General features: G+C 48.1%; 1 protein-coding gene across 6 annotated transcripts in view; it reads left to right on the top strand.

Moving 5' to 3' along the window:
* Window positions 1-24,181, top strand: part of LOC147111544 (nectin-1-like) — a 267,273-nt gene that overhangs the window by 39,513 nt on the left and 203,579 nt on the right. For 5 of the 6 annotated variants that reach the window (XM_085998606.1, XM_085998610.1, XM_085998609.1 and 2 more), the window contains exons 2-3: window positions 3,834-4,172; window positions 22,148-22,447. In XM_085998606.1, coding sequence (XP_085854732.1) covers window positions 3,834-4,172; window positions 22,148-22,447 — 639 coding nt within the window. The remainder of the gene's footprint in view (window positions 1-3,833; window positions 4,173-22,147; window positions 22,448-24,181) is intronic. The other variant, XM_085998611.1, reaches the window with a different exon arrangement.

Raw genomic sequence — 24,181 nt, 5'->3', positions numbered from 1 at the left:
CTAGTCTTCTATATATATAAAAGGATACTTCTGTCTGTCATTCCGTCTGCCTGTCTGTCTTGAATTAACTCGAAAGTTATAGAGCGTACCTACACGTGCGTTACGTCGAAAGAAAGCTGACGATTCCAGAACCGTCCTAAGCGTATTTACGTTTCGGCCAGACAAAAATTGCGCCCGCGGCATCCAAAAAACGTTCAACATTCCGCTCATTATCATCGAGTGACGTCGAGGTCGACCAATCGTACGGCGGGTTCCTGGCGCGTGCGGCCGGGCCCTCCTACAGTTGAGTGACGGGACGATTGACCAATCCTACGCTTCGGTGACCTGACGGTCCACCAATCGGTGCCTGTGTGGGCGGGCCTCATCGTTCTGAACCGAGGTGAGTCGCCGCCATCTTGATTCCAAACTTTTCATTTCTTTTTCCCGCTTTCTGCGTCTTTAAAAAAAAAGTTCCTTTTAAAACAGAAATTCTTTTTAAAAAAAGTTAATTACTTTCAGAAATTGTTTTTAAAAAAAAAAAAGTTAATTACTTTCTAAATCTTTTATCTAATCTCATTAATTTTCCTACCTTTCCCCGTTTTTGCAGGTAGGCCTCTAAGCCTGGGCGTCTGTTGCCAGCCATGCTGGACCCTAGGCAATTGTTTTGTGGCAAGCTCCTCCCACCCCTCCCCCCCCGCCTTCGGTCTCCCCCATCACGTGATGGTTGACCAATCCTATGGCGTGTGTGGGCGGGGCCTGATGCTTAATAAGACAGAATAAATAAAAGTTACTTTAGTCTTCGAGCACTGGAGTGACTGCAGCAACTATTGCAACGTAAGTGAAGAGATAGAGAATAAATAATTCAGTTTTTATATCTTCTAACTTTATATCTTCTTTCCTTAAAAAACTTTCAGCTTTCAAAAGGCGAAAGTTTTTTAAGGAAAGAAGATATAAAGTTAGAAGATTTCCGATTTTGTACCTTGCAGCTACTTTTTTAAAAGTAAAGAAATTTTGCAGTTTTTAATTAAGAAAAAAAAAATTTCCGTGCTTCCAACCGACATGAGAAAATGGCCGCCGGCTTCTTCACGCACCTTCAAGGCTGGCCGCACCCGCCCTGAAGGCTGGCAGACAGCTTTTTTTTCTTTCTGCCCCCGCCCCCTATCCCCTCTCCCCCCCCCCCCCCCCCCCCCCCTCAAGGGTTAACCCTGCAACCGGCTCTGGAGATTGGGAGGGGAGGAGGGTTACCCCGGCAACTGGGCCCCGGCCATCTTTCATCCTGGCAGCAGTTCAATGCAGCGACACCACAGCACCATATTTGATCCTGGCGGCACGACAATTTCCTCGTGACGCCATCTTTGATCATGGCGGAACTTCAATGTGGGCCCGAACAGCGCCATCTTTAGTCTGGGCTGCCCGGTTTCTTCCTCCTTCCCTCTCTCCTTCCCCCTCTCTCCTTCCCCCTCCCTCCCTCTCTCCTTCCCCCTCCCTCCCTCTCTCCTTCCCCCTCCCTCCCTCTCTCCTTCCCCCTCCCTCCCTCTCTCCTTCCCCCTCCCTCCCTCTCTCCTTCCCCCTCCCTCCCTCTCTCCTTCCCCCTCCCTCCCTCTCTCCTTCCCCCTCCCTCCCTCTCTCCTTCCCCCTCCCTCCCTCTCTCCTTCCCCCTCCCTCCCTCTCTCCTTCCCCCTCCCTCCCTCTCTCCTTCCCCCTCCCTCCCTCTCTCCTTCCCCCTCCCTCCCTCTCTCCTTCCCCCTCCCTCCCTCTCTCCTTCCCCCTCCCTCCCTCTCTCCTTCCCCCTCCCTCTCTCTCTCCCCCCCTCCCTCCCCCTCAGTCGCTCTCTCTCTCTTCCAACAACAACATGCCCTCGAAAAAGCCTCGGCACCGCCGGGCACTCCAGCTAGTTGGCTATAAAGTGCTTTGGGAGATTTTGAGGCCATGAAGGCGCTATATGAATGCAAGTCTTTGTTTCTATTGTTCAGTACAACATTACTTGTAAATTTTCCTAAATTAAATGGGTCCGGGTTCACTATTCTTTATTCAACTAGGGGATCTCTTGTGGCATTGTCCATGGAGAGTTGGGATAGAGCGAATTGCCCTCAGTGTGCATTAGTGATGCTGTAGATATAGCTATGGCCACCTGTAGCTTTTAGAGTTCCCTCTAGTGATGGGGCAGGAGGTTTAGAGGGGATTTGAGGAAAAACTTTTTCACCCAGAGGGTGGTTGGAATCTGGAACTCACTGCCTGAAAGGGTGGTAGAGGCAGGAACCCTCACAACATTCAAGAACCATTTGGATGAGCACTTGAAACGCCATAGCATACAAGGCTATGGACCAAGTGCTGGAAAATGGGATTAGAATAGGCAGGACTTGATGGCTGGCGCGGACACGATGGGCCGAAGGGCCTCTTTCTGTGCTGTATGACTCTATGTGACTGTGCAACAGGTAACTGGAGGCATGTCAGAATGGTGATGCTCAAATAAGAATTGTGCAACATAACAGCAAATTTAATATATTTATAGATGTGTTTAGCCTCAGGAGCAGTTTTTCAGCTTCTTCATGGGACTACTTTCAGTAGTCATGAGGTTGATTTTGTGATGATGTGTCGTACAGTTGCATTCACTCCCAAGGGAGACCACTGGATTGCACATGTAGCACCAAAGGGGGTGAAGACCCTTTTCTCCTGTGCTTTTGCTTATTTCTTGGGCACAACGCACACTCTGCTATTTGACTAAATAGGGCCGATCTGAGCAGCATAAATTAGCAAATTATCAGTGTCCCGGCCACGACTTTCCACCGACTATGGACAGGAAACTATCATTGTTGTGCAAGGCTCCCCTCTGGCAGCACAAACTCGGAAATTCACCCCTTATCATATTCCAGCAGGCGACTCACTGGTTGTAAAACTCTGTGCTCTTTCTGTCTTTTCTCTCTGTGGCTGCTTCCTCTCTGCCTTACTGTTATCTGAGGCTTGAGGCCGGTAACCTTTTTCTGCTCGGGTGTGAACCATAGCAATGAAGTCGGAAAGATAAGAGTGGCGGAAAGAGGTTTGTAGCCTGAAGAGACTTGGGCAATAAGCTGGGTAGGTGCCTTGGTGACTCAGTGAAGGCAGCCATTCTATGCTCCCCTACCCCTAAATATTTCTTTAAAGAAGCAAAAAGGAGAATTTTAACTGAGAGTGGGAGTGTGGGCCGAACGCCAAACGCTCCTGAGGTCAGCAGCGTGAGAGCCGGGCTATTTTAACTGCCGAGTCTCATCTGCATGCCACAGATCAGCTGACGCCAGAAACGGGAGGAAAGTGGCAGGTGACCAGTGGGCGGGAGTGGATGTTCAGCCGGCAGGGGAAGGCTCGTCAGCAAGTAGCTAAGTTGTGGGCAATGGGTTTCAGGAGGGATTTGTGGGAAGGAAGGGGGAGACCTCGAGGCAGGCGAGGCATAAACTTTCCTTGTGGTGCCCAGAGGAGCATTGTTGCTCCTCCTGGCCCCACAAGGAATGTAAAAAAAAAAAGTAACCAGAAATGGCCTCTTCTGGACTTGGACCCTCTTCTCGCTGTCTTCACCTGGCTGGAAGTCGCAACGGCTTCCCCGTTCAGGCCAGAGTTAAAATTGCAGTAGGGTTCCGATGACCTCTTCAGACCCCAATCTGCATATTTGAAAAGGACCTCAACGGCTTCAAGCCTTTGTCACCTGCTCAGAAGAGTAGGTTACAATCGGGCTCGCTGCCAAGTAGGTGGGAAATCGGTGGGTATATTACCTGGGATATTTTAACTGCCCACCCTCCTGGTTTCTACCAGGTGCATTGGTTTAAAATCTGCCCCCCCCCCATTTTTCTGCCACTAATCTGTTGTTTCTGTATTTTTTATAGGTCCAATAAAAGTGAATGGTAATAAGATTGTGAGATCTCTGGGTGACAATGCACTGCTGCCGTGTACAGTTAAAACCGAGCAATTTGTCTCGCAAGTCATGTGGCAAGAAAAGCGAGGTCAACAGCAACGGAACTTTTTCACAGTTGTTTTCACAAATGGAAAGAAACAGCAATTTTTTGATCATTTTGACGGCAGAATGAGCTACGTTGGGCAAGATAACAAAAATGCATCGATGTTTTTAGAAAATATTGCACTAAGTGATGAGGGGACTTATACCTGTATTTTCACCTTATTTCCTGATGGGCCTGTCGAAGAAGAAATACAGCTAATCGTAAGAGGTACGGAAAGTTCCTGTGCTAATGCCTGACTTTAGTGTCAATGTGGCTCACTCTCATCTCTGAGTCGGAAGGTTGTGGGTTCAAGTCCCACTCCAGTGACTTGAGCACGAAATCTGTGTTGACACTCAGTTCAACATTCCCTCAGTACTGCACTTATCAGGAGTGCTGTCTTTTCAGATAAGACGTTAAACTGAGCCCGATCTACCCCCCCTCAGGTGGATGTAAAAGATTCCATGCATTATTTCAAAGAAGAACTTGGGAGTTCTCCCTGTTGTCCTGGCTAATATTTATCCCTCAGCCAAAATCACAAAAACAGATTATCTCATCATTATCACGTTGCTCTTTGTGGGACCTTGCTGTGCACAAATTGGTTGCTGCATTTCCTACATTACAACAGTGGCTACACTTCAAAAGTACTTAATTGGCTGGAAAGCACTTTGGGGTGTCCTGAGGTCGTTAAAGGTGCGATATAAATGCAAGTCTTTCTTTAACTTAGGAAAATGCTCCAGTGTTTATTACAAATGGGGGCAATGTTCCGACTACACACACAAGGAACTTCACTCATAGAACATATCAAAAAACTTGGGCATCTTGCTCGTTTAAGTGAATGGTTGGAAACCTGTGTGGCGCTCATGCCCGAATTTCTGATCTGCGCTGCCAGCAGACTTGTAATATTACCATCTGTATAAAACACAGTGCTATGCTTGGGGCTGATCAGTAAATAATAATAATTCAACTTTATTGTCATTGTACAACGAAATGTGATCTTGCAAGCTCCCATGAGTCCAGTACAAATAACATTAACATTAAACGTAAATAGCACTGTCCTTGGAGAAGCAAAGCCGCTGCGTCTGTGCGCGCCGCTATTCCATTTCCACCATTCCTCCTGTCCGACAATCTTCAGCCCAACGCCCAGGCCTACTCACCAGCCGCCCCTCCCGTGACCTTCTCACCAACCGTCCCTCCTCGGGGCTTTTTCCGTGACCTTCTGCACCTGGTCTATCCCTGATGGTCACCCCTATCAGGTACTAACCAGGCCTGGCTCTGCTTAGCTTCCAAGCCTTGCCAGTGACCCTGTCCCTAGTCCCAGGAACAGTTGTTAGCTTGAACAAGCTTGCTTACAGTAGGGTTCACGAGCAAACTGCAGACCCCCATCAAAAACAAACTGGACTTGGTATCAATTTACTTAAATCCAAATTTCCTCTGAGCATGATTTACTGAAAATCCCAATTTGTAAAGTTGGAAACCTATATTAAAATTTACCAAGGAAATGAGTTCCAAGAACAAAAATGTTTGGAAAATATTTAATTGACTAGTTCCAGAAGGATAGAATCCCTGATCAGGCACGGAGCAGCACTCGTAGGGAGCGCTAGTTGGGAAATCGCAGACCCACTGCCCCTTGATTTTCCTTTCATTTATAGAAAGTCAGGGGCTGCAGGGCTGCCATTTCTTGACCAACGCTTCGAGCAAGTGTCATTCCTCACTAGGAATGTCCAATTGAAGAATCAGCCTCTTTGAATGAACTGAAGACTAGAATTTTTCTGTTCCTACGTTATGAATGGGAGGAAACTCCAGCCCTGTACTCGGTGAACAGCCAACTAGCTGCAGTAGTAACAGACTTTTATAAAAATTGGTAAAATACACATATTAAGGCTCACTGCTTCCCTCTAACAGTATATTAATTGCACCAGTTGGTAGTGCAGCCCACACACTCACATAGGCCCTGAAGTTCTCCCAATTTTCCGTTGTAACTTCGCGGAAGGCAGGGAGAACTCCCAGTGAATTTCAGGGCCGTAGGACATTGCTCTAGGGAAATATCACATGACTGCAGTGAGTCCCAGAACGAATCTAAAAAAGTGATCAAACATTCCAGTTCGGAGAACCTTTCGTCCAGCAGGCCTAAAGAGTTCGTGTCACATTTGGGGATTTTTGATTATTTGGCCTAAAAGGGATTTTTGGTTTAAGCTATAATGGTTTTGATGCAAAATCAGATTCAGGATTCTAAGGATTCATTACTAAAAATCCAACTTTTTAAAAAACTTGACAGATAAAGGATGGAACCACTGGGACAAAGATGAACCGGGCATTTTAATGAACTCTGCTGAAAGGAAATAGACATCAGGTTTGATAGTAGGCCTATCAGTTTGAGACACTGGGGAGATTTTTAACACAATCTATCACTTCCTAGTGATGTTCATATATGTACAGGAAACTTTCTGGTATCCGGCATGGACGGGACCGACCTGGTGCCGGTCCATCAACAATGCCGGATAACCGAATGCTATAGTAAAACATACAGAGCTCAGAGCTCCGTATAAAGCAACAAACCTGTAACAGCTTCAAAACAATCGGCACAAGTTGCAAGCGTCTCTGTAGCTTAGCAACAGGTTCAGCTACACCCTTGCACAGCCACAAATGGAGTAAAAAAAGTAACTAAAAGTAAAAAAAAGTTATCTCAACCGACTCCTGAATTTTGCCGGTGGATAGAGCGTTCTGGTTATTTAGTGGCCGGTTAATTGAAAGTTTCCTGTAATGTCAGATTTGCTCCTTCTCGCTTAGCTCAGCAGCAGTTCAGATTCCCAACACAAGAGCTCGCACTTTCAGGAGAGTAGATGAAATGCTAAAGGAGCAGGGTGGATGCACACAGCTTCTGGGCTTAGATCATAAACCACCTTAAAAATCCATTCATCTCGCCAAACAGTGAAATGAAACTCGCATAAGCTGGTCTCTTATCCATTATCCATTAACCTAGACTGCTTCAGTTAACCTGCGGTTCCCAGGCTGGTGTATGTGGCTCAGTCAATGCTAAAGGCAGGTGTTCATTGGGCATGCTGCATATACTGGGCCAGTGACCCCCACATTCCAGTAATGAATAAAAAAAAATGATGATCTGCAACATAAACCTGCCCATCGGAAAGCATTAGGTGCTCATTGAGACTAAATCCATTGGAGGAAGGACGTTCTTGCCATGGAAGGAGTGCAGTGAAGATTCACCAGGCTGATACCTGGGATGGCAGGAATGACGTATGAGGAGAGATTGTGTCGATTGGGCTTGTACTTGCTGGAGTTTAGAGGATTGAGAGGGGATCTCATCGAAACCTATAAAATTCTGTCAGGCCTGGACGGACTAGATGCAGGAAGGATGTTTCTGATGGCTGGGGAGTCCAGAACCAGGGGTCATAGTCTAGGGGTGGGCCATTTAGGACTGAGATGGGGAGGAATTTCTTCACCCAGAGAGTGGTGAACCTGTGGAATTCTCTGCCACAGAGGGCGGTGGAGGCCAGTTCAGTAAATATATTCAAGAAAGAGTTGGATATATTTCTTAAGACTAAAGGGATCAAGGGATATGGGGAGAAGGCAGGGACAGGGTACTGAATTTGGATGATCAGCCATGATCTCATTGAATGGCGGAGCAGGCTCGAAGGGCCGAATGGCCACTCCTGCTCCTATCTTCTATGTTTCTATGTTTCTATTAACCTCACCCCAGACTATGTGGCATAGTGGTTAGCACTGTTGCCTCACCGCGCCAGGGACCCGGGTTCAAATCCGGCCTCGGGCGACTGTCTGTGTGGAGTTTGCACATTCTCCCCGTGTTTGCGTGGGTTTTCTCCGGTTTCCTCCCACAGTCCAAAGATGTGCAGGTTAGGTTGATTGGCTATGATAAATTGACCCTTAGTGTTAGGGGGATTAAATACGTGGGGTTACGGGGATAGGGTGGGATATGTGTTGGTGTAGGGGTTACGGGGATCGGGTGGGATATGTGTCGGTGCAGGCTCGATGGGCTGAAATGGCCTCTGTTCTGTGATGTCCACTGGTTTTGTGACCTTTAGTTGCTTTGGGCCATTCGGCTCCAGGTGGAGTCCTGGGGCATTGAGAGCTGCTGAATGAGAGCACTCCCGAGTCTCGTGGAGCGTCTGGTTGACAGTCTCGGTGCTGTCAACCAGATGTTCCACGGGCCCGATCACTTTCATTCGGCTCAGCCCCTCTCCTCACAAGCCAACCGGCTACCGGGGAATTTTCCCATGTCTCCTCCCACAAACCTTGACCGATGAACCCGGAGCGGTCTCACCTTCTGAAGCTCATTCTCTCCCAGGGCTCTGAGGCCTTGTCCGGCGCCTCGTCCCTGCCCTTTTCCTCGAGTGCTGTTCACTTCCAGATACACCTTCCTCCTCCCCCCGCCGCTCAAGCTCGCTGCCCCTCCAATCACAGCTGCACTTTTTCCCACTCTCTCCAGCCACTCGCACTTTTGCCATTTGGTTTTGATGCTCAGCTCCTCCCCCTGCTCGAGCTCACTGTTGTACACGGCCTGAGTATTTCAGTGCGCAGTACAATCCATATTGCTGCGCTTGCGCGTGTAATGTATATACCTTTAAGGGGGGAACTACTTTTTACAGCTCATGTATACTGTAGTACCGGCAGTGACCACACCTGTATATAGCACTGAGTAGTAATCTGTACAGGCAGTTGCAGTGTGAGCCATGTTGAGTAAACACCTGTTGTACCGTTCTCCGCAGTCTGTGTCTTATTATACACGGACGCAACATTGGCGACGAGGCAGGTTCGAACCTACCTGCAACTCTGCATCACCTCCCGGGGATTCGTTCCTGGAGATCAGTGGATTGGAGGTCAAGGCCAGAGACTCGGGCGTCGATCACGGGCAACCGCCCAGTCATCCAGCAGAGACTCGAGAATTGCGGGGGAGGCTGTCGAGAGCCAGGCTTGGCTTTCCAGTCGAGGTGGTCCAGTGAAACGGGCTGGCAACAGGTAGTGCGCAGACCCTTCCCGGACAGCGGCGGGCTAGAGCCCGACCGAGCGGCACAGCAAAGGGACGAGCAGCGTCGACGGGGGGGGGGGGAGAGAGAGAGAGAGAGGGCAGAGCGCACAGGGCGCAGCCAGTGTTCAGGGGCCGAGCAGCATCGGAGAGAGAAAAACGCACGAGGCGCTGCCATTGCCACGAGGACCGCCGAGAGCGGCGTTGGCAGCAGCACAGGAGAAGCGCGCGAAACCTACAGGGCGCCGCCATTGCCACGAGAACCGCCGGGAGCGGCGTTGGCAGCAGCGGGGGAGGAAGGAAAGCGCTGGAGACGCCATTTTAAGCCATTGGGAGACGCCATTTTAAACCACACCCAAAATGCCGAAGAGTGGCAGTATCACCGCATTTGACAATGAAGTCGAAGATTGGACTACATATGTCGAACGAATAGAGGTGTACTGCAAGGCAAATAAGGTGTCAGATGACAAGAAAGCGTCGGTATTGTTAAATTTAATGGGTGCAAAGACGTATGGTTTATTACGAAATCTAGTAACCCCAACGAAGCCAATGGAAAAGAGTTTTGAAGACATAGTAACGATACTAAAGGAACATTTAAACCCCACACCGCTGCTGATAGCAGAAAGATTCAAGTTTCACAAACGGAACCAGCATAAGGATGAAAGCAATGCTGATTATTTAACAGAACTGCGCAAACTATCGAAACGCTGCCAGTTTGGAGCGGGACTGGCAGATACCTTAAGGGACAAGTTTGTGTGTGGGCTTCAAAGTGAAGGAACCCAGAAACGGCTTTTATCTGAAAAGGACCTTACGCTGGAAAGGGCTTTCAGCATTGCGGTATCATATGAAGCAGCAGCACGGGGCGCTGCAGAGATACAACAGAGACCGCAAGAATATGGCACAAACGAAATGTCATATGGAGCAGAGAAGTGCTATCGCTGCGGCAGAACAACACACGACCAGAATGATTGCTGGTTCAAAGACAAAGTGTGCAGACAGTGTGGAAAAGTAGGACACATAGCACGAGACTGCAGGTCGGGAAAGAAAACCAGCAATAAGAAACCTACCAAAGGAAAGTACAAGAAGGTACATAAGATGACGGAGAATAATTCAGACGAACAAAAGAGTGATAACGGCTCCGAAAGCAGGGAACTGAGTTGTCTGAAACTACATAATGTGATCACAACGGAGGATCACCGAACCATTTGGGTCACTCTCAAGTTAGCAGGAGTCCAGGTAAAGATGGAATTGGACACAGGATCAGCCCTAACAGTCATAAACCGACGGGACTACGAGCGGCTATTCTCACACATACCCTTGAGAGACACAAAAATTATTTTGAAGACGTACACGGGGCAAAAAGTCTACCCCAAAGGAAAAATAAGGGTGGCCGTTATATATAACGGTAAGGAAACACCAAAACTAGACCTGTATGTATTGCAAGATGGAGGACCACCATTACTGGGACGTGAATGGATCCGGAAAATACAACTGGATTGGCATTCCATACAGGCACTGACTGTGGCTGACAAAAATGATGACGACGTCACACCTGGGCGACTGTCAAAGATCCTAACTGACGCGAAAGAAGTGTTCCAGCAAGGACTCGGAACACTAAAAGGCATGACAGCGACGATTAAAATTGAAGAAAACGCAAGCCCAAAATTTTTTAACGCCGGACCGGTACCTTATGCGATCCGCCCAGCCGTCGAAGCAGAGCTGGAGAGTCTGGAACGTTCAGGTGTACTGTCCAAGGTAGACTGGAGCGAGTGGGCTACACCCATCGTCCCTGTGATGAAAAAGTCGTTGAGCAGCACGTCTGGGGAACCAAGGAAGGTTCGCATCTGTGGGGACTTTAAGGTAACAGTGAACCCGGTCCTTCACACCGTACAATATCCACTTCCGCGGATTGAAGATATTTTCGCCTCGCTATCTGGAGGGAAACGCTTCACTAAGATTGATCTGGCTCAGGCGTATCTGCAAATGGAGGTAGAAGAAGCATCAAAAAAATACCTCACAATCAACACCCATAAAGGTCTCTACCAATGCAACCGGCTGGTATTCGGGGTAGCATCAGCTCCGGCTATTTGGCAGAGGGCAATGGAACAAGTCCTGCAAGGGATCCCAGGGACCCAGTGTTATTTGGATGACATCCTGGTCACGGGCGAAAATGACAGTGATCACCTTGCCAACCTGGAGCAGGTGCTCACTAGATTGCAGGAATATGGGCTCTGAGCTAAACGCCCCAAATGCGAGTTTTTTAGAAAACAGATCTCTTTTATTGTGGCCACGTTCTCGATAAAGAGGGGTTACATAAGTCCCCAGAGAAGATTGAGGCAGTAGTCAAGGCTCCAGCACCGGAAAATGTGTCACAACTGAGGTCGTTCCTCGGGCTGGTAAACTACTACCATAAGTTCTTGCCAAATTTGTCTACAATACTACACCCACTGAACACCCTACTGCAAACTGGGGTGCCATGGAAGTGGAGTGACGAATGTAGACGAGCTTTCCAGAAGAGCAAAACACTAATCACACCGAAAGAGGTATTGGCCCATTACAACCCAGCATTGCCAATTCGGTTGGCATGTGATGCGTCACCCTACGGCATTGGAGTGGTGCTGTCGCACAAATTCTCGGACGGCTCAGGGAGGCCAATAGCCTTTGTGTCACGATCACTAACCTCAGCCGAGCGTAACTACGCCCAGATTGACAGGGAGGCCCTCAGCCTAGTGTGGGGAGTGAAAAAGTTCAATCACTATCTGCACGGGCAGAAATTCACCTTGCTGACTGATCACCAGCCTCTTGTCTCCATTTTTAATCCGAAGAAGGGCGTTCCGGTGATGACTGCGCAACGACTACAAAGATGGTCACTTTTTCTAGGGGCGCACCACTATGAGATTGAATATAAGGGCACGAAACAACATGGAAATGCTGATGGGCTATCACACCTGCCACTGCCTACTGCGGAGGAAGCACCAGCAGTGGATCCTGTCGAAATATTCCATTCGACTATAGTTGAATACCTACCGGTAACTAACGCTTGTATCGAAAAGGAAACCCGAAATGACCCGACACTGTCTCAGGTATATGATTTGACGGTGAAGGGATGACCAGCACATGGCGACTCACTGTTGCCAGCATTCTCGACAAGGAGAGAACAGCTGTCAGTGCGCTGGGGGACCTTGATGTGTGGATCCCGAGTGGTAATTCCACCCAAGTTAAGGGATAGAGTGCTCAATGAGCTTCATGAGGGTCATCTGGGAGGGGTAAAAATGAAAAGCCTAGCCAGGGCTTATGTGTGGTGGCCGGGAATCGATAAACAAATCGAGGACCTGACCAAGAGCTGCTCAGGATGCCAGAAAGTCCAAAATGCACCACCACAGGCCCCTCTACACCCATGGGAGTGGCCCTCATCTCCATGGCAACGGGTGCATATTGATTTTGCTGGTCCATTCATGGACTCAATGGGCTGGATTTTCCTGAGTCGGGTTGGAGGCGTGCGGGCGATAAAAATCGGAGATCCGGGGGTCCCGACCCCATCCCGCCTCCATGTCAATTTCATAGGAGTCGGGTTCCCGACAAGTGCTGGAACCCGACTCCCAGAGGCGGGAAGGGATTAAAGGCAATTAAACTGCCTGTTAACAGGTAGTTAACAGGTAGTTTTTTGCCTATTCGCGATTTTTATTGCAGGTTTGTGGGCTTCCCGACAGCTCCAAACCACGAAAAAATTTCGAGGCGGGACGTGGGTCTGAGGTCTTGGAGGGGTCGAGATGCCCAGTGTTCAGGTGAGTGAGGGGTGCAGGAGTGCAAAGGTAAGTGTTTTGCAAGTGTTTAAATAAGTTTAACTTACTTTTACTTACCTTTACAGGAGTCCTGCATTCCGGTGTCGGGAGTCGGCTGCAAGAACCACAGAAGCCCCGATTTTTAAAAAAAAATCAGCTTCTTTGTTTCTCCAGCAAAATGATTTTAAAGTTATCCTGAGAAAGGACTGAGGCTGAATTAGCAGTTTTTCTGTGCTTGACAGCTTCAAACAGCTGTTAAACACTGATATTTCATGTGCCAAATGCTTTTGACAGATGAAATGTCAATCTCTGACGTCACCTGTTGCCGGGTGGCCCTTAATTGGCCTGCTGAGCCCACAGGGCGGGCTCAACAAGGTCAATCAGAGGAAAATCCAGTGGGTTGGCCACATCTCCATGGAGGCGGGACAACAAGCCCGAATGTGGGTTTCCCACCTCCAACCCGCCCCCGTAGCAAAATCCAGCCCCATGTTTTTAATAGCCGTGGATGCGCACTCGAAATGGCCTGAGGTCATCAAAATGTCCTCCACCACCACGGAGAAAACTATTGCAGTCCTACGGACCATTTTTGCCAGGAATGGCTTGCCAGAACAGATTTGCTCCGACAACGGACCACAGTTTGTGTCCGAAGAGTTCCGGAGGTTCTTGAAAAAGAATGGGGTAAGGCATTACACATCCGCCCTGTATCATCCAGCCACAAATGGATTGGCTGAGAGGTTCGTACAAACCTTTAAGAAGGCAATAAAGGCTATGTACAATGACAACATTCCGCTGCAGCACAAAGTGGACAATTTCCTGTTCGCCTACCAGAATGCGACACATGCAGTCACCAACCAGGCCCCAACCATGATGTTCTTTAACCAAAGGTTAAGATCTCGCCTGGATTTGCTCAGACCAAACATACGAAGAGATGTTGAGAGTAAGCAATTCCAGCACATCCATGAGAAGCCAACAAGGAGCTTCAATGTAGGGCAACCAGTCTTGGCCTGCGACTACCGAACAGAAAAATGGGCCAGGAACGATATGCACATGGCAGGGAGAGCATCGTGAGACGCCATGCTGACCAGATCCTAGAGTCACAGGAACAAGTCAACCTCATGCCTCGCCCATACATACCTGGTGATGAACCCGACGTACAGGTCGCATCTACCCCAGAAACAGTAGCATCGGAAGCTGATGAACCAACCGACGACAGGGGGCCAGAATCGCCTCCGCACCAAGAGCAAGACACTCGGGAAAGGCGCTATTCAGAAAGGATCAGGAGGCCTCTCCAAAGACTGAATATATAAATAGACTATTTTCAGCTAATGTTGCATGTTAAAAGTGTTAATTGTAATTAGTTTGATATTTAATTGTTATGGTACTATTTGTTATGGTACTATGGAATTATGGTACTGTTAATCTAAAAGGGGAGGAATTGTAATGTATATACCTTTAAGGGGGGAACTACTTTTTACAGCTCATGTATACTGTAGTACCGGCAGTGACCACACCTGTATATAGCACTGAGTAGTAATCTGTACAGGCAGTTGCAATGTGAGCCACGTTGAGTAAACACCTGTTGTACCGTTCTCCATAGTCTGTGTCTTATTATACACGGACGCAACAGCGCGCACCTTAGAGGAACCATTGCCCACTGCACTTTGAGTGAAGAAATGCTTACTGACATCACCCCTGAACGGTCTAGCTCTAATTTTAAGGTTAAGCTCCCTTGTACGGGACTCCGCTCCACCCCCACCCTCCCCGCCCCCCCCCCCCCCCCCCCCAACAGAGGAAATAGTTTCTCTCTATCTATCCCATAGACTCCTTTTAACCATCTTAAACACCTCAGTTAGATCGCCTCTTTTATATTCAAGGGAATACAAGCTTAGTCTAAACAACCTGTCCTTGTAATTTAACCCTTTTGGCTCCAGTGTCATTCTGGCAAATCTGCGTTGCATCCCCTCCAAGCTCTATGCATCATTCCTGAGTTGTGATGCCCAGAACTGAATGCAGTACTCTAAATAAGGTTTAATCAGAGCTTGATGTAACTGTAACATAACTTCCACTCCTTTGTATTCCAGCCCCTTTGAGATAAAGGCCAACATTCCATTAGCCTTTTTAATTATTTTTTTGTACCTGTCCACTACCTTTTAGCGATTTCTGTGCTTATACACCTAAATCTTTGCTCCACCACAGTTCCTAGCTTCTGGCCATTTAGAAGATACTCTGACCTATCTTTCTATCCGAAGTGGATGACCGCACATTTCCCCACATTGAACCCCCACCTGCCACAGCTTAGCCCACTCATTTAATCTCTCAATATCCCATGACAACTTTCTGCTCCCATCTACACAATACTGTGCCACCTAACTTCTTGTCAGAAAAATTGGATATATGGCTCTCTCGACCTTCATCTATGTCATTTATAAAAGTAGTGAAAAGGGGAGGTTCCCGTACAGATCCACAGGAGACACTGTGAGTCACATCCTGCCAATTGGAGTACATATCCATTATCCCTACTCTTTACCTCCTAACCAAATCCCTACTCATGTCAATAGATTGCCTCCAATTCCATTTGCTCTCATTTTTGGTAACAGTTTCTTATAGAATCATAGAATGGTACAGCATATTGTGGAACATAATCAAGTGTCTTCTGGAAGTCCATCTAAATAAGATCCATAGACACTCCCTTATCTACCACTTTAGTTACCTCCTCAAATAATTCAACATACTGCAGTCCCGACACACTGTCTGTGTGGCCATTTCTAATATTTATTTATTAGGTAGCAGTAATAAGAACATAAGAAATAGGAGTAGGCTATTTGGCCCTTTTGAGCCTGCTCCACCATTCAGTAAGATCATGGCTGATCTTCTACCTCACCTCCACTTTCCTGCACTATCCCCATATCCATTGATTCCCTTAATATTCAAAAATCTATCAATCTTTATCTTGAATATACTCAACGACTGAGCCTTCACAGCCCTCTGTGGTAGAGAATTCCAAAGATTGACCACCCTGTGAGTGAAGACATTTCTTCTCATCTTGGTCCTAAATGGCCGATTCCTTATTCTGAGACTGTGACCCCTGGTTCTAGACTCCCCAGCCAGGGGAAATATCCTCCCTGCATCTACCTTTTCGAGCCCTGTAAGAATTTTTTATGTTTCGATGAGATCAGCTCTCATTCTTCTAAACTCTAGAGAATATAGGCCTAGTCTACTCAATCTCTCCTCATAGGACTATCCTCCCATCCCAGGAACCAGTCTGGTGAACCTTTGTTGCACTTCTCTATGGCAAGTATATAGTTCCTTAGGTAAGGAGACCAAAACTGTACACAGTACTCCAGGTGTGGTCCCACCAGGGCCCTATTTAATTGCAGTAAGACGTCTTTACTCTTATACTTAAATCCTCTTGTAATAAAGGCCAACAGACCATTTGCTTTCCTAATTACCTGCTGTACCTGCATGTTTAGTTTCAATGATTCTTGTACAAGGGCACCCAGGTCCCTCTGAACACCAACATTTCCCAATCTCTCTCCATTTAAAAAATACTCTGCTTTTCTATTTTTCCTACCAAAGCAGATAACTTCACATTTCTCCACATTAAATTCCATTTGCCATGTTCTTGCCCACTCACTTAGCCTGTCTATATCTCCTTGAAGCCTTCTTGCAACCGCCTCACAACTTATATTCCCACCCAGCTTTGTATCATCAGCAAATTTGGATATATTACATTTGGTCCCCTCATCCAAATCATTGATGTAGATTGTGAATAGCTGAGGCCCAAGCACTGATCCTTGCAGTACCCCACTAGTTACAGCCTGCCTACCCGAAAATAACCCGTTTATTCCTACTCTGTTTTCTGTCCATTAACCAATCCTCAATCTATGCTAGTATATTACCCCCAATCCCATGAGCATTAATTTTGTTTAATAACCCCTTGTGTGGCACCTTATCGAATGCCTTCTGAAAATCCAAATACACCACATCTACTAGTTCCCCTTTATTTATTCTGCTAGTTACAACCTCAAAAAATTCTAACGGATATTGTCAAATACAATTTCCCTTTCATAAATCTGTGTTGACTCTGCCCAATCCTATTATTATTTTCTAAGTGCCCTGTTACCACATCCTTAATAATAGATTCTAGCATTTTCCCTACTACTGATGGGAGGCTAACTGGTCTGTAGTTCCCCGTTTTCTCTCTCCCTCCTTTCTTAAATAGTGGGGTTACATTTGCTACCTTCCAATTCGTGGGAATCGTTCTAGAATCTATAGAATTTTGGAAAATGACAACCAATGCATCCACTATCTCTAGCCAACGCTTTCAAACCCTAGAATGTAGGCCATCAGGTCCAGGGGATTTATCGGCTTTCAGTCCCATTAATTTCTCCAGTACTATTTAACTAATGCTAATTTCCTCATTCTTCACTATTTCTGGGAAGTTTTTTGCGTCTTCTTCTGTGAAGACAGACACAAAGGCCTAGATTTTCAGTATGCCGTGTGGGGGGGGGGGGGCAAAAATCCCGAATTCGGGGGTCCCGATACCATCCCGCCCAAAACCCGCCTCCACGTAAGTTTCAAAGGAGGTGGGTACCCGCCCTGCACTGGGACCCACTGACCCGAGGCGGGAATGGATTAGTGCCAATTAAATGCCTGTTAACAGGTAGTTAACAGGCAGTTTTTAGCCTAATCCCTATTTTGAGGGGTGTCGCTTGGGATTCCCGACGGCTCCAAACCACGCCAGGTTAGAGCAGGTGGGCCGTCGGGTTGAAGGACTTGTAGGGGTCGAGATGTCAGTGTTCAGGTGAGTGATGGGTGCATGAGTGCAAAGGTAAGTGTGTTTGGTGTGTCTAAAGTGTGTAAAGAAGTTTAAATTACCTGTACTTACCTTAACAGCCTTTCTTCCTCTAGGCGTCGGGAGTCCATCATTCAGCCGGCACTGAAAGCAGAATGGCTGCGATCTGTCAAAAGTGACAGCCTGCACCTTTCAGTGCCGGTGAGAGTTCTAACTGAGTCTGCGTAGAAGGACTCAGGTTAGAAGTCAGACTGTCAGTGTTTGACAGCTTCAAACAGCTGTGAAACACTGATATTTCATCTGTCAACATGTCTTGACACATGAAATTTCAGTCTGTGACATCACCTGTTGCCGGGTGGCCCTTAATTGGCCTGCTGAGCCCGCTGGGCGGGCTCAACAAGGTCAATCAAGGGAAAATCGCATGGATTGGCCGGACGTCGATGGAGGCGGGATTAAAACCCGAAAGTTGTAGTCCCGCCTCCTTCCCGACTGCTGAATGAAAATCCAGCCCAAAGTATTTGTTTAATATCTCTGCTATTTCCAGTTATAATTTCTCCTGTCTCGGCCTGTAAGGGACCCACATTTACTTTAGGTATGCAAAAAGGAAAATATTAGCTATAGAAGCTTTTACAGTCTGTTTTATGTCACTCGCTTGTTTACTCTCATTCTATTTTCCCTTTCTTTATCAATTTCTTGGTCCTCCTTTGCTGAATTCTAAAATCCTCCCAATCCTCAGACTTACTATTTTTGGCAGCCTTATAAGCCTCTTCCTTTGATCTAATGCTATCTAACTTCTCTTGTTAGCCATGGTTGGACCACTTTTCCTGTGGGGTTTTTGTGCCCTAAAGGAATGTATATTTGTTGTAAATTATGTATTAATTCTTTAAATACTAGCCATTGCTCGTCCACTGTCATACCTTTTAATGTTATTTCCCAAAATATCTTAGCCAACTCGCCGCTCATACCTACGTAGTTTGCTTTGTTTAGATTTAAGACCCTAGTTTCAGATTTAACTAAATCATTTTCAAACTCAATATAAAATTCTATCATATTATGGTCACTCTTCCCTGAAGGCCCCTTTACTACAAGGTTATTAATTAACCCTTTCTCGTTGCACAATACTAGATCTAAAATAACCTGTTCCCTAGTTGGTTCCTCAACATAGTGATCTAGAAAACTATCTTGCATACATTCCATGAATTCGTTCTCCACACTATTACTGCAAATTTGGTTTACTCAGTCTTTATGTAGATTAAAGTTCCCCATGATTACTGTATACCCTTGTTACATGCGCCTCTAATTTCCTGATTTATACTCTGCCCTACATTACAACTACTGTTTGGGGGCCTATAAACAACTCCCACCAATGTTTTCTGCCCCTTGCTGTTTCCTAGCTCCACCCAAACTGAGTCTACTTCTTGATTTTCAGAGCTAAGATCCTTTCTCTCTGCTGTCTTTATCCCATCCTTTATTGTCAGGGCTACGCCTTCTCCTTTTCCACTTTGCCTATCTCTTGTCAAACTTATGAATCCTGGAATATTTAGTTCCCAACCTTAGCCACCTTGCAACCACGTCTCCGTTATGGCTATTACTGTAGATCAAACCTGTTAATTTCTATGCGCTATTAATTCATCTATTTTGTTGCGAATGCTTCACGCTTTTAGATATAGTGCCTTTAGCTTTGACTTATTTCTCTTTTTTCCTGATGTCACCTTAGTCACTGATGCCTTATGACCTTTGTTACTCTCTCTGTTCCTTCCTAACGCACTCTGCTTATTTTTACCCTCTAGAGCCTTGCCATTTCTCTCGCTGCTTTTAAATTTACTCTTTCCTGAATCCTCCCGCCCCACCCCCTCTTTAGTTTAAAGCCCTGTCTACTGCCCTAGTTATTCGGTTCGCCAGGACACTGGTCCCAGCCCAGTTTAAGTGGAGCCCGTCCCAACAGAACAGCTCCCTCTTTCCCCAGTACTGGTGCCAGTGCCCCATGAACCGAAACCCCTTCATCCCACACCACTCTTTGAGCCACGCATTTAAACCTCTAGGGGGAAAAATTCGGTTGGTTAGCGCCTTGATTTTACTGCCGCTCATGAAATTGACCAGTCGTTTTGCGGCGGTGCTAAACACTAGCTCCACGATCTCCTGTGCCCACAGATCGTGACGTCAGTTGAGCGTGCAGCGCCCCGGACCGGATATTGAGTCGCGCACCCTGCCTTAGAGCCTGCCGCTCAGAACAACAGGTAGAGGGGAACGTTTTCAAGTCGGGAAGGGGCTGGGGGAGCACTATTTAAAGGCAAATGCTTTATGCCTTTTCTCGTCAGCAAAATGTTTGGTACACGTGGATTGAGAGGGAGAGAGACGTCTGGAAAGATTTAATGCTGTCCTAAGGAGTTTTGGCCCTCAGCACCACTTTTGAGGTTCCTAAGCACTAAGCTCTTTCCCTGGGCCTATCCATTAGTGCTTCCAACACAATTGCTTTAGAGGTCTCCCTAGGCCGAGATTCAAGGCTGCAATGAGCAGGGAGCGGCTGGCCAGCAAGATGGCCCCTCCCCTTTAAGAACTGGACGGCGCCAGTCTGTCTGGCTTACATGGTAACTGACATCGCCTGAGCTTCGGTAGCGTTCTGAGGTAGCACCTCGCTCACCGATGTTAACGCCTTAAGAGAGGTGTGTAGTGCCTGATTTAGCGCTCAAATCACCTCCAGGGGCAATAGAGGCAAATTTTGCAGTCGGAGGCGATAATTTGCGCCCGGCCGATATTAGCACCCCACAATGGGCGGCCCGCGATCGCCACCATCTTTGTAAAGGCTGGCAGGGCGGGAATGAGCCGAGCGTAGCCACTGCCGCCATCTTTGTAAAGGCTGGCGGGGCGGTACGGAGCACCTTGGAGCCATTGCCGGCGCTGGGCTCGGGTGCTTTGTGGCCTGCGGCCGAACGGCGGCTGCAGAGCTCGGGCTGCACGGGGCGCTGGGCTGAGCTGGGCCATCCGCCGGCAGCGCAACTCTCAACACTGGCAAAGGCGAGAGGGTCTGCTAGCTCCCCCACTCCCTTTCCCCCTCCTTCCCCCACACCCTTTCCCCCCCCCTCCCTCCCCCTTTCCCCCCCACACCCCTCCCTCACACCCTCTTTCCCCCCTCCCCCCCACACCCCCTTCCCCCCCTCACACCCCCTTCCCCCCCTCCTCCCCCCCACACCCCCTTTCCCCCCACTTCCCACCTCCCTCTCCCCCTTTCACCCCCTCCCTCACCCCCTTCCCTTCCCCCCCTCCCTCCCCATCCCCCCCTTCCTTTCCCCCCTTTCCTCCCCCCCTTTCCTCCCCCCCTTTCCTACCCCCCTTTCCTACCCCCCTTCCCCTACCCCCCTTCCCCTACCCCCCCCAGCCGCTCTCTCTCCCCCCCCCCCCCCCCCCCCAGCCGCTCTCTTTCCCCCCCCCCCCCCCCCCCCCCAGTCACCCTCTCTCCTTCCCACACAGACAAACTTATCTATATATATAAAACAGTATGTCTCTCTGTCCGGCTACACATATGTTATATCAAAAGAAAGCTTGTCATTAGGGGACTCGTAGGCGTATTTACTTTTTCGTCACACAAAAATTGTTAGGACAATATACAATAAAGGTTAAAAAAATCCTACCTGTCATTAGCGTTGACTGACGTGCTGCTTGACCAATCCTATAGTTCACTCACCTGATGGTTGACCAATCAGTGCGTCACGGGCGGGTCCTAATCCTCCAGTCTCCCTAAACTTCGCCGCCATTTTTTCCATCCCCACAGGGACAGCAGCACCAAAACAAACCCCCACATTCCGGCTCCCGATCCCGCTCCCACCCCGCCAGAGCGGCAGGTAAGTTGGGCTCACTCGGGCCGTGCCTCGCAACCGCTTGGCCCGACACACACAGCGGTCGGCCGTCAGCCGCGCGATCCGCGGGGGAGCTCAGCTCGGGTCCGTCTCGGCCCGACAGCCCAGCCACGCCTCAACTGCTAGGCCCCGCACGGCCGCTATCACAACAGCACCGGGCCTCAAGCGCTAGGCAGGGAGAGGGGAGGGAGGGGGAGGGAGGGAGAGGACAGCACAGGGAGACGAGGAGAGGGACAGAGAGGGGGCACAGACAGGGGCACGGAGACCGCGCGGCCCAAAAAACACTCGGCACCGCCAGGCACCCCAGCTAGTTAAATATATTCAAGAAGGAGTTGGATATATTTCTTAAGGCTAAAGGGATCAAGGGATATGGAGAGAAGGCAGGAACAGGGTACGGAATTTGGACGATCAGCCATGATCTCATTGAATGGCGGAGCAGGCTCGAGGGGCCGAATGACCTACTCCTTCTATGTTTCTATGTGCTACACGGGGGTCTCCACAACCTTCGGTGGGCTGAATGAATTTTACACATCTGTCATCTTTCATATTTTTCTTGGCATTGAAATTCAACAGAGGTTCTGCTGCCATTTTCATCATTTCTCTGTGGGTTGTGCTGGTCTACCACAGCAGGAGATCCATGCAGAATTTCAGGGCCATTTTGCTGAAACCTAATGCAGAACAAAATGCGGAGCTTTAAAATATTATCTTGGCATTTGAAAAACAATGATTGCTGCATATTCTAAACTGTGCTACTTTTTATTTTCTCTCTTTAGTTCCTCCAGCTGTTACGGTCCAAATGTATCCAGTTCACTCTCTGACTGACTGCAGTGAACTCCTTGTCACCTGTACGGCAGCAAATGCGAAACCAGCTGCCAACATCACTTGGGAAACACCTTTTCCTTTATATGCCCATCAGAATATTACACCTCCTGCTGCTAATGGGACTGTGACCGTCTCCAGCCAATTCCATCTGTGTCCGATTAGATCGATGCATGGGCAGAATATTTTCTGTGTCGTGGAACATCCAACCCTGAAGGGTCCTGAACGATTTCCTTATAAGCTGAATATTTACTGTAATCATAATTACTAGCTTTGTCAATGTATTTGTTTATATGTTTTTAGTAAATACAGTGAGGCACAAAGACTGAAATAGAATCTAGTATAGCCCCGATTTTAACTGCCCCCACCTGGTGGAAACTGGGCGAGGGGGGCAATTAAAATAACGGGAGTCACTTACTCTCACCGATCCCACTTCCTCCGTGCCATGTCCCTATATTAACCTGCCCTTTGAGCAGGCAAGCAGGACACCCGCAGGAAGGAAGTGGGATCCTGTTTTAAATATGTAGATCGGGACCGAGGATGTCATCAAAACCTGATCTGCAATTTCAATCAGAGGCTCCAGTGGGAGGGGCAGTGGCGGCTTCACCGTCAGGCAAAACCTGCCGGGAGCCGGATCGTATGCCAGAAGAGGCCCAGCAGTTAAGTTTAAAATTTATTTTTCCGGATTTTTTGTGGGCTAGGAGGGGCAGGAGTGCTCCTCCGGACCTCACAAGGAAGCCTTGGGCCTCCCTTGAACTGGCCTTCCCGCCCCGACTGCGGCCCCGAGCTTTCCCCACCACTAACTGCCAGGCACCGTCGCCATGGGTCCACGGCTGCGCCCTCCTGCCTCCCATTTGTGTTCCTGTCCGCCGGCCAGGCTGTCAATCTGCCTGGCTCTAGCGCAAGAGACTGCAGCATGTTATTTGCCGGGTTTTCCATGCACTACCCCGCATACTCCCCGCCTCACCATTAATATCGGGGCCATAGAATAATTTGGCCTATCATGCCTGTGTCTCTGAAAAGAGCTACCAGTTAGTCCCCTGCTCTTTTTCCATAGCCCTACAATTTTTTTTCCTTTTTAAGTCTATATCCAATTCCATTTAGAAAGTTATTATTGAATCTGCTTCTACCACCCGTTCAGGCAATGCACTCCAAATCATAACAACTCACTGAGTAAAAAAAATGGCATTTTTTGCCAATTATCTTTATCCCCTAGTTATTGACCCTTCTGCCAGTGGAAACAGTTTCTCCTTATAGAAACATAGAAGATAGGGGTAGGAGTAGGCTGCTCCTATCTTGAATATATTTAATGAATTGGCCTCCACTGCCTTCTGTGGTAGAGAACGCCACAGGTTCACCACTCTCTGGGTGAAGAAATTCCTCCTCATCTCAGTCCTAAATGGCTTACCCCTTATCCTTAGACTGTGATCCCTGGTTCTGGACTCCCCCGCCATCGGGAACATCCTTCCTGCATCTAGTCTGTCTAGTCCTGTTAGAATTTTATAAGTTTCAATGAGATCCCTTCTCATTCTTCTAAACTCTAGCGAATATAAGCCCAATCGACCCAATCTCTCCTCATATGTCATTCCTGCCATCCCAGGTATCAGTCTGGTGAATCTTCGCTGCACTCCCTCCATGGCAAGAACATCCTTCCTCAGATAAGGCGACCAAAACTGCGCACAATACTCAAGGTGTGGTCTCACCAAGGCCCTGTACAACTGCAGCAAGACATCCTTGCTCCTGTATTCGAATCCTCTCGCTATGAAGGCCAACATACCATTTGCCTTCTTATCCGCCTGCTGCACCTGCATGCTTACCTTCAGCGACTGGTGCACAAGGACACCCAGGTCTCGTTGCACTTCCCCTTCTCCCAATCTATTGCCGTTCAGATAATAATCTGCCTTCCTGTTTTTGCCACCAAAGTGGATAACCTCACATTTATCCACGTTACAGGAAACTTTGAGTTATCCGGAGACGAACCGTCCGGC

The sequence above is a fragment of the Somniosus microcephalus genome, chromosome 10 (genome assembly GCF_052327205.1).
Source record: "Somniosus microcephalus isolate GS21.2 chromosome 10, FLI_Smic_1.0, whole genome shotgun sequence".
NCBI lineage: Eukaryota > Metazoa > Chordata > Chondrichthyes > Squaliformes > Somniosidae > Somniosus > Somniosus microcephalus.
This window is presented reverse-complemented; position numbering and strand designations above follow the sequence as displayed.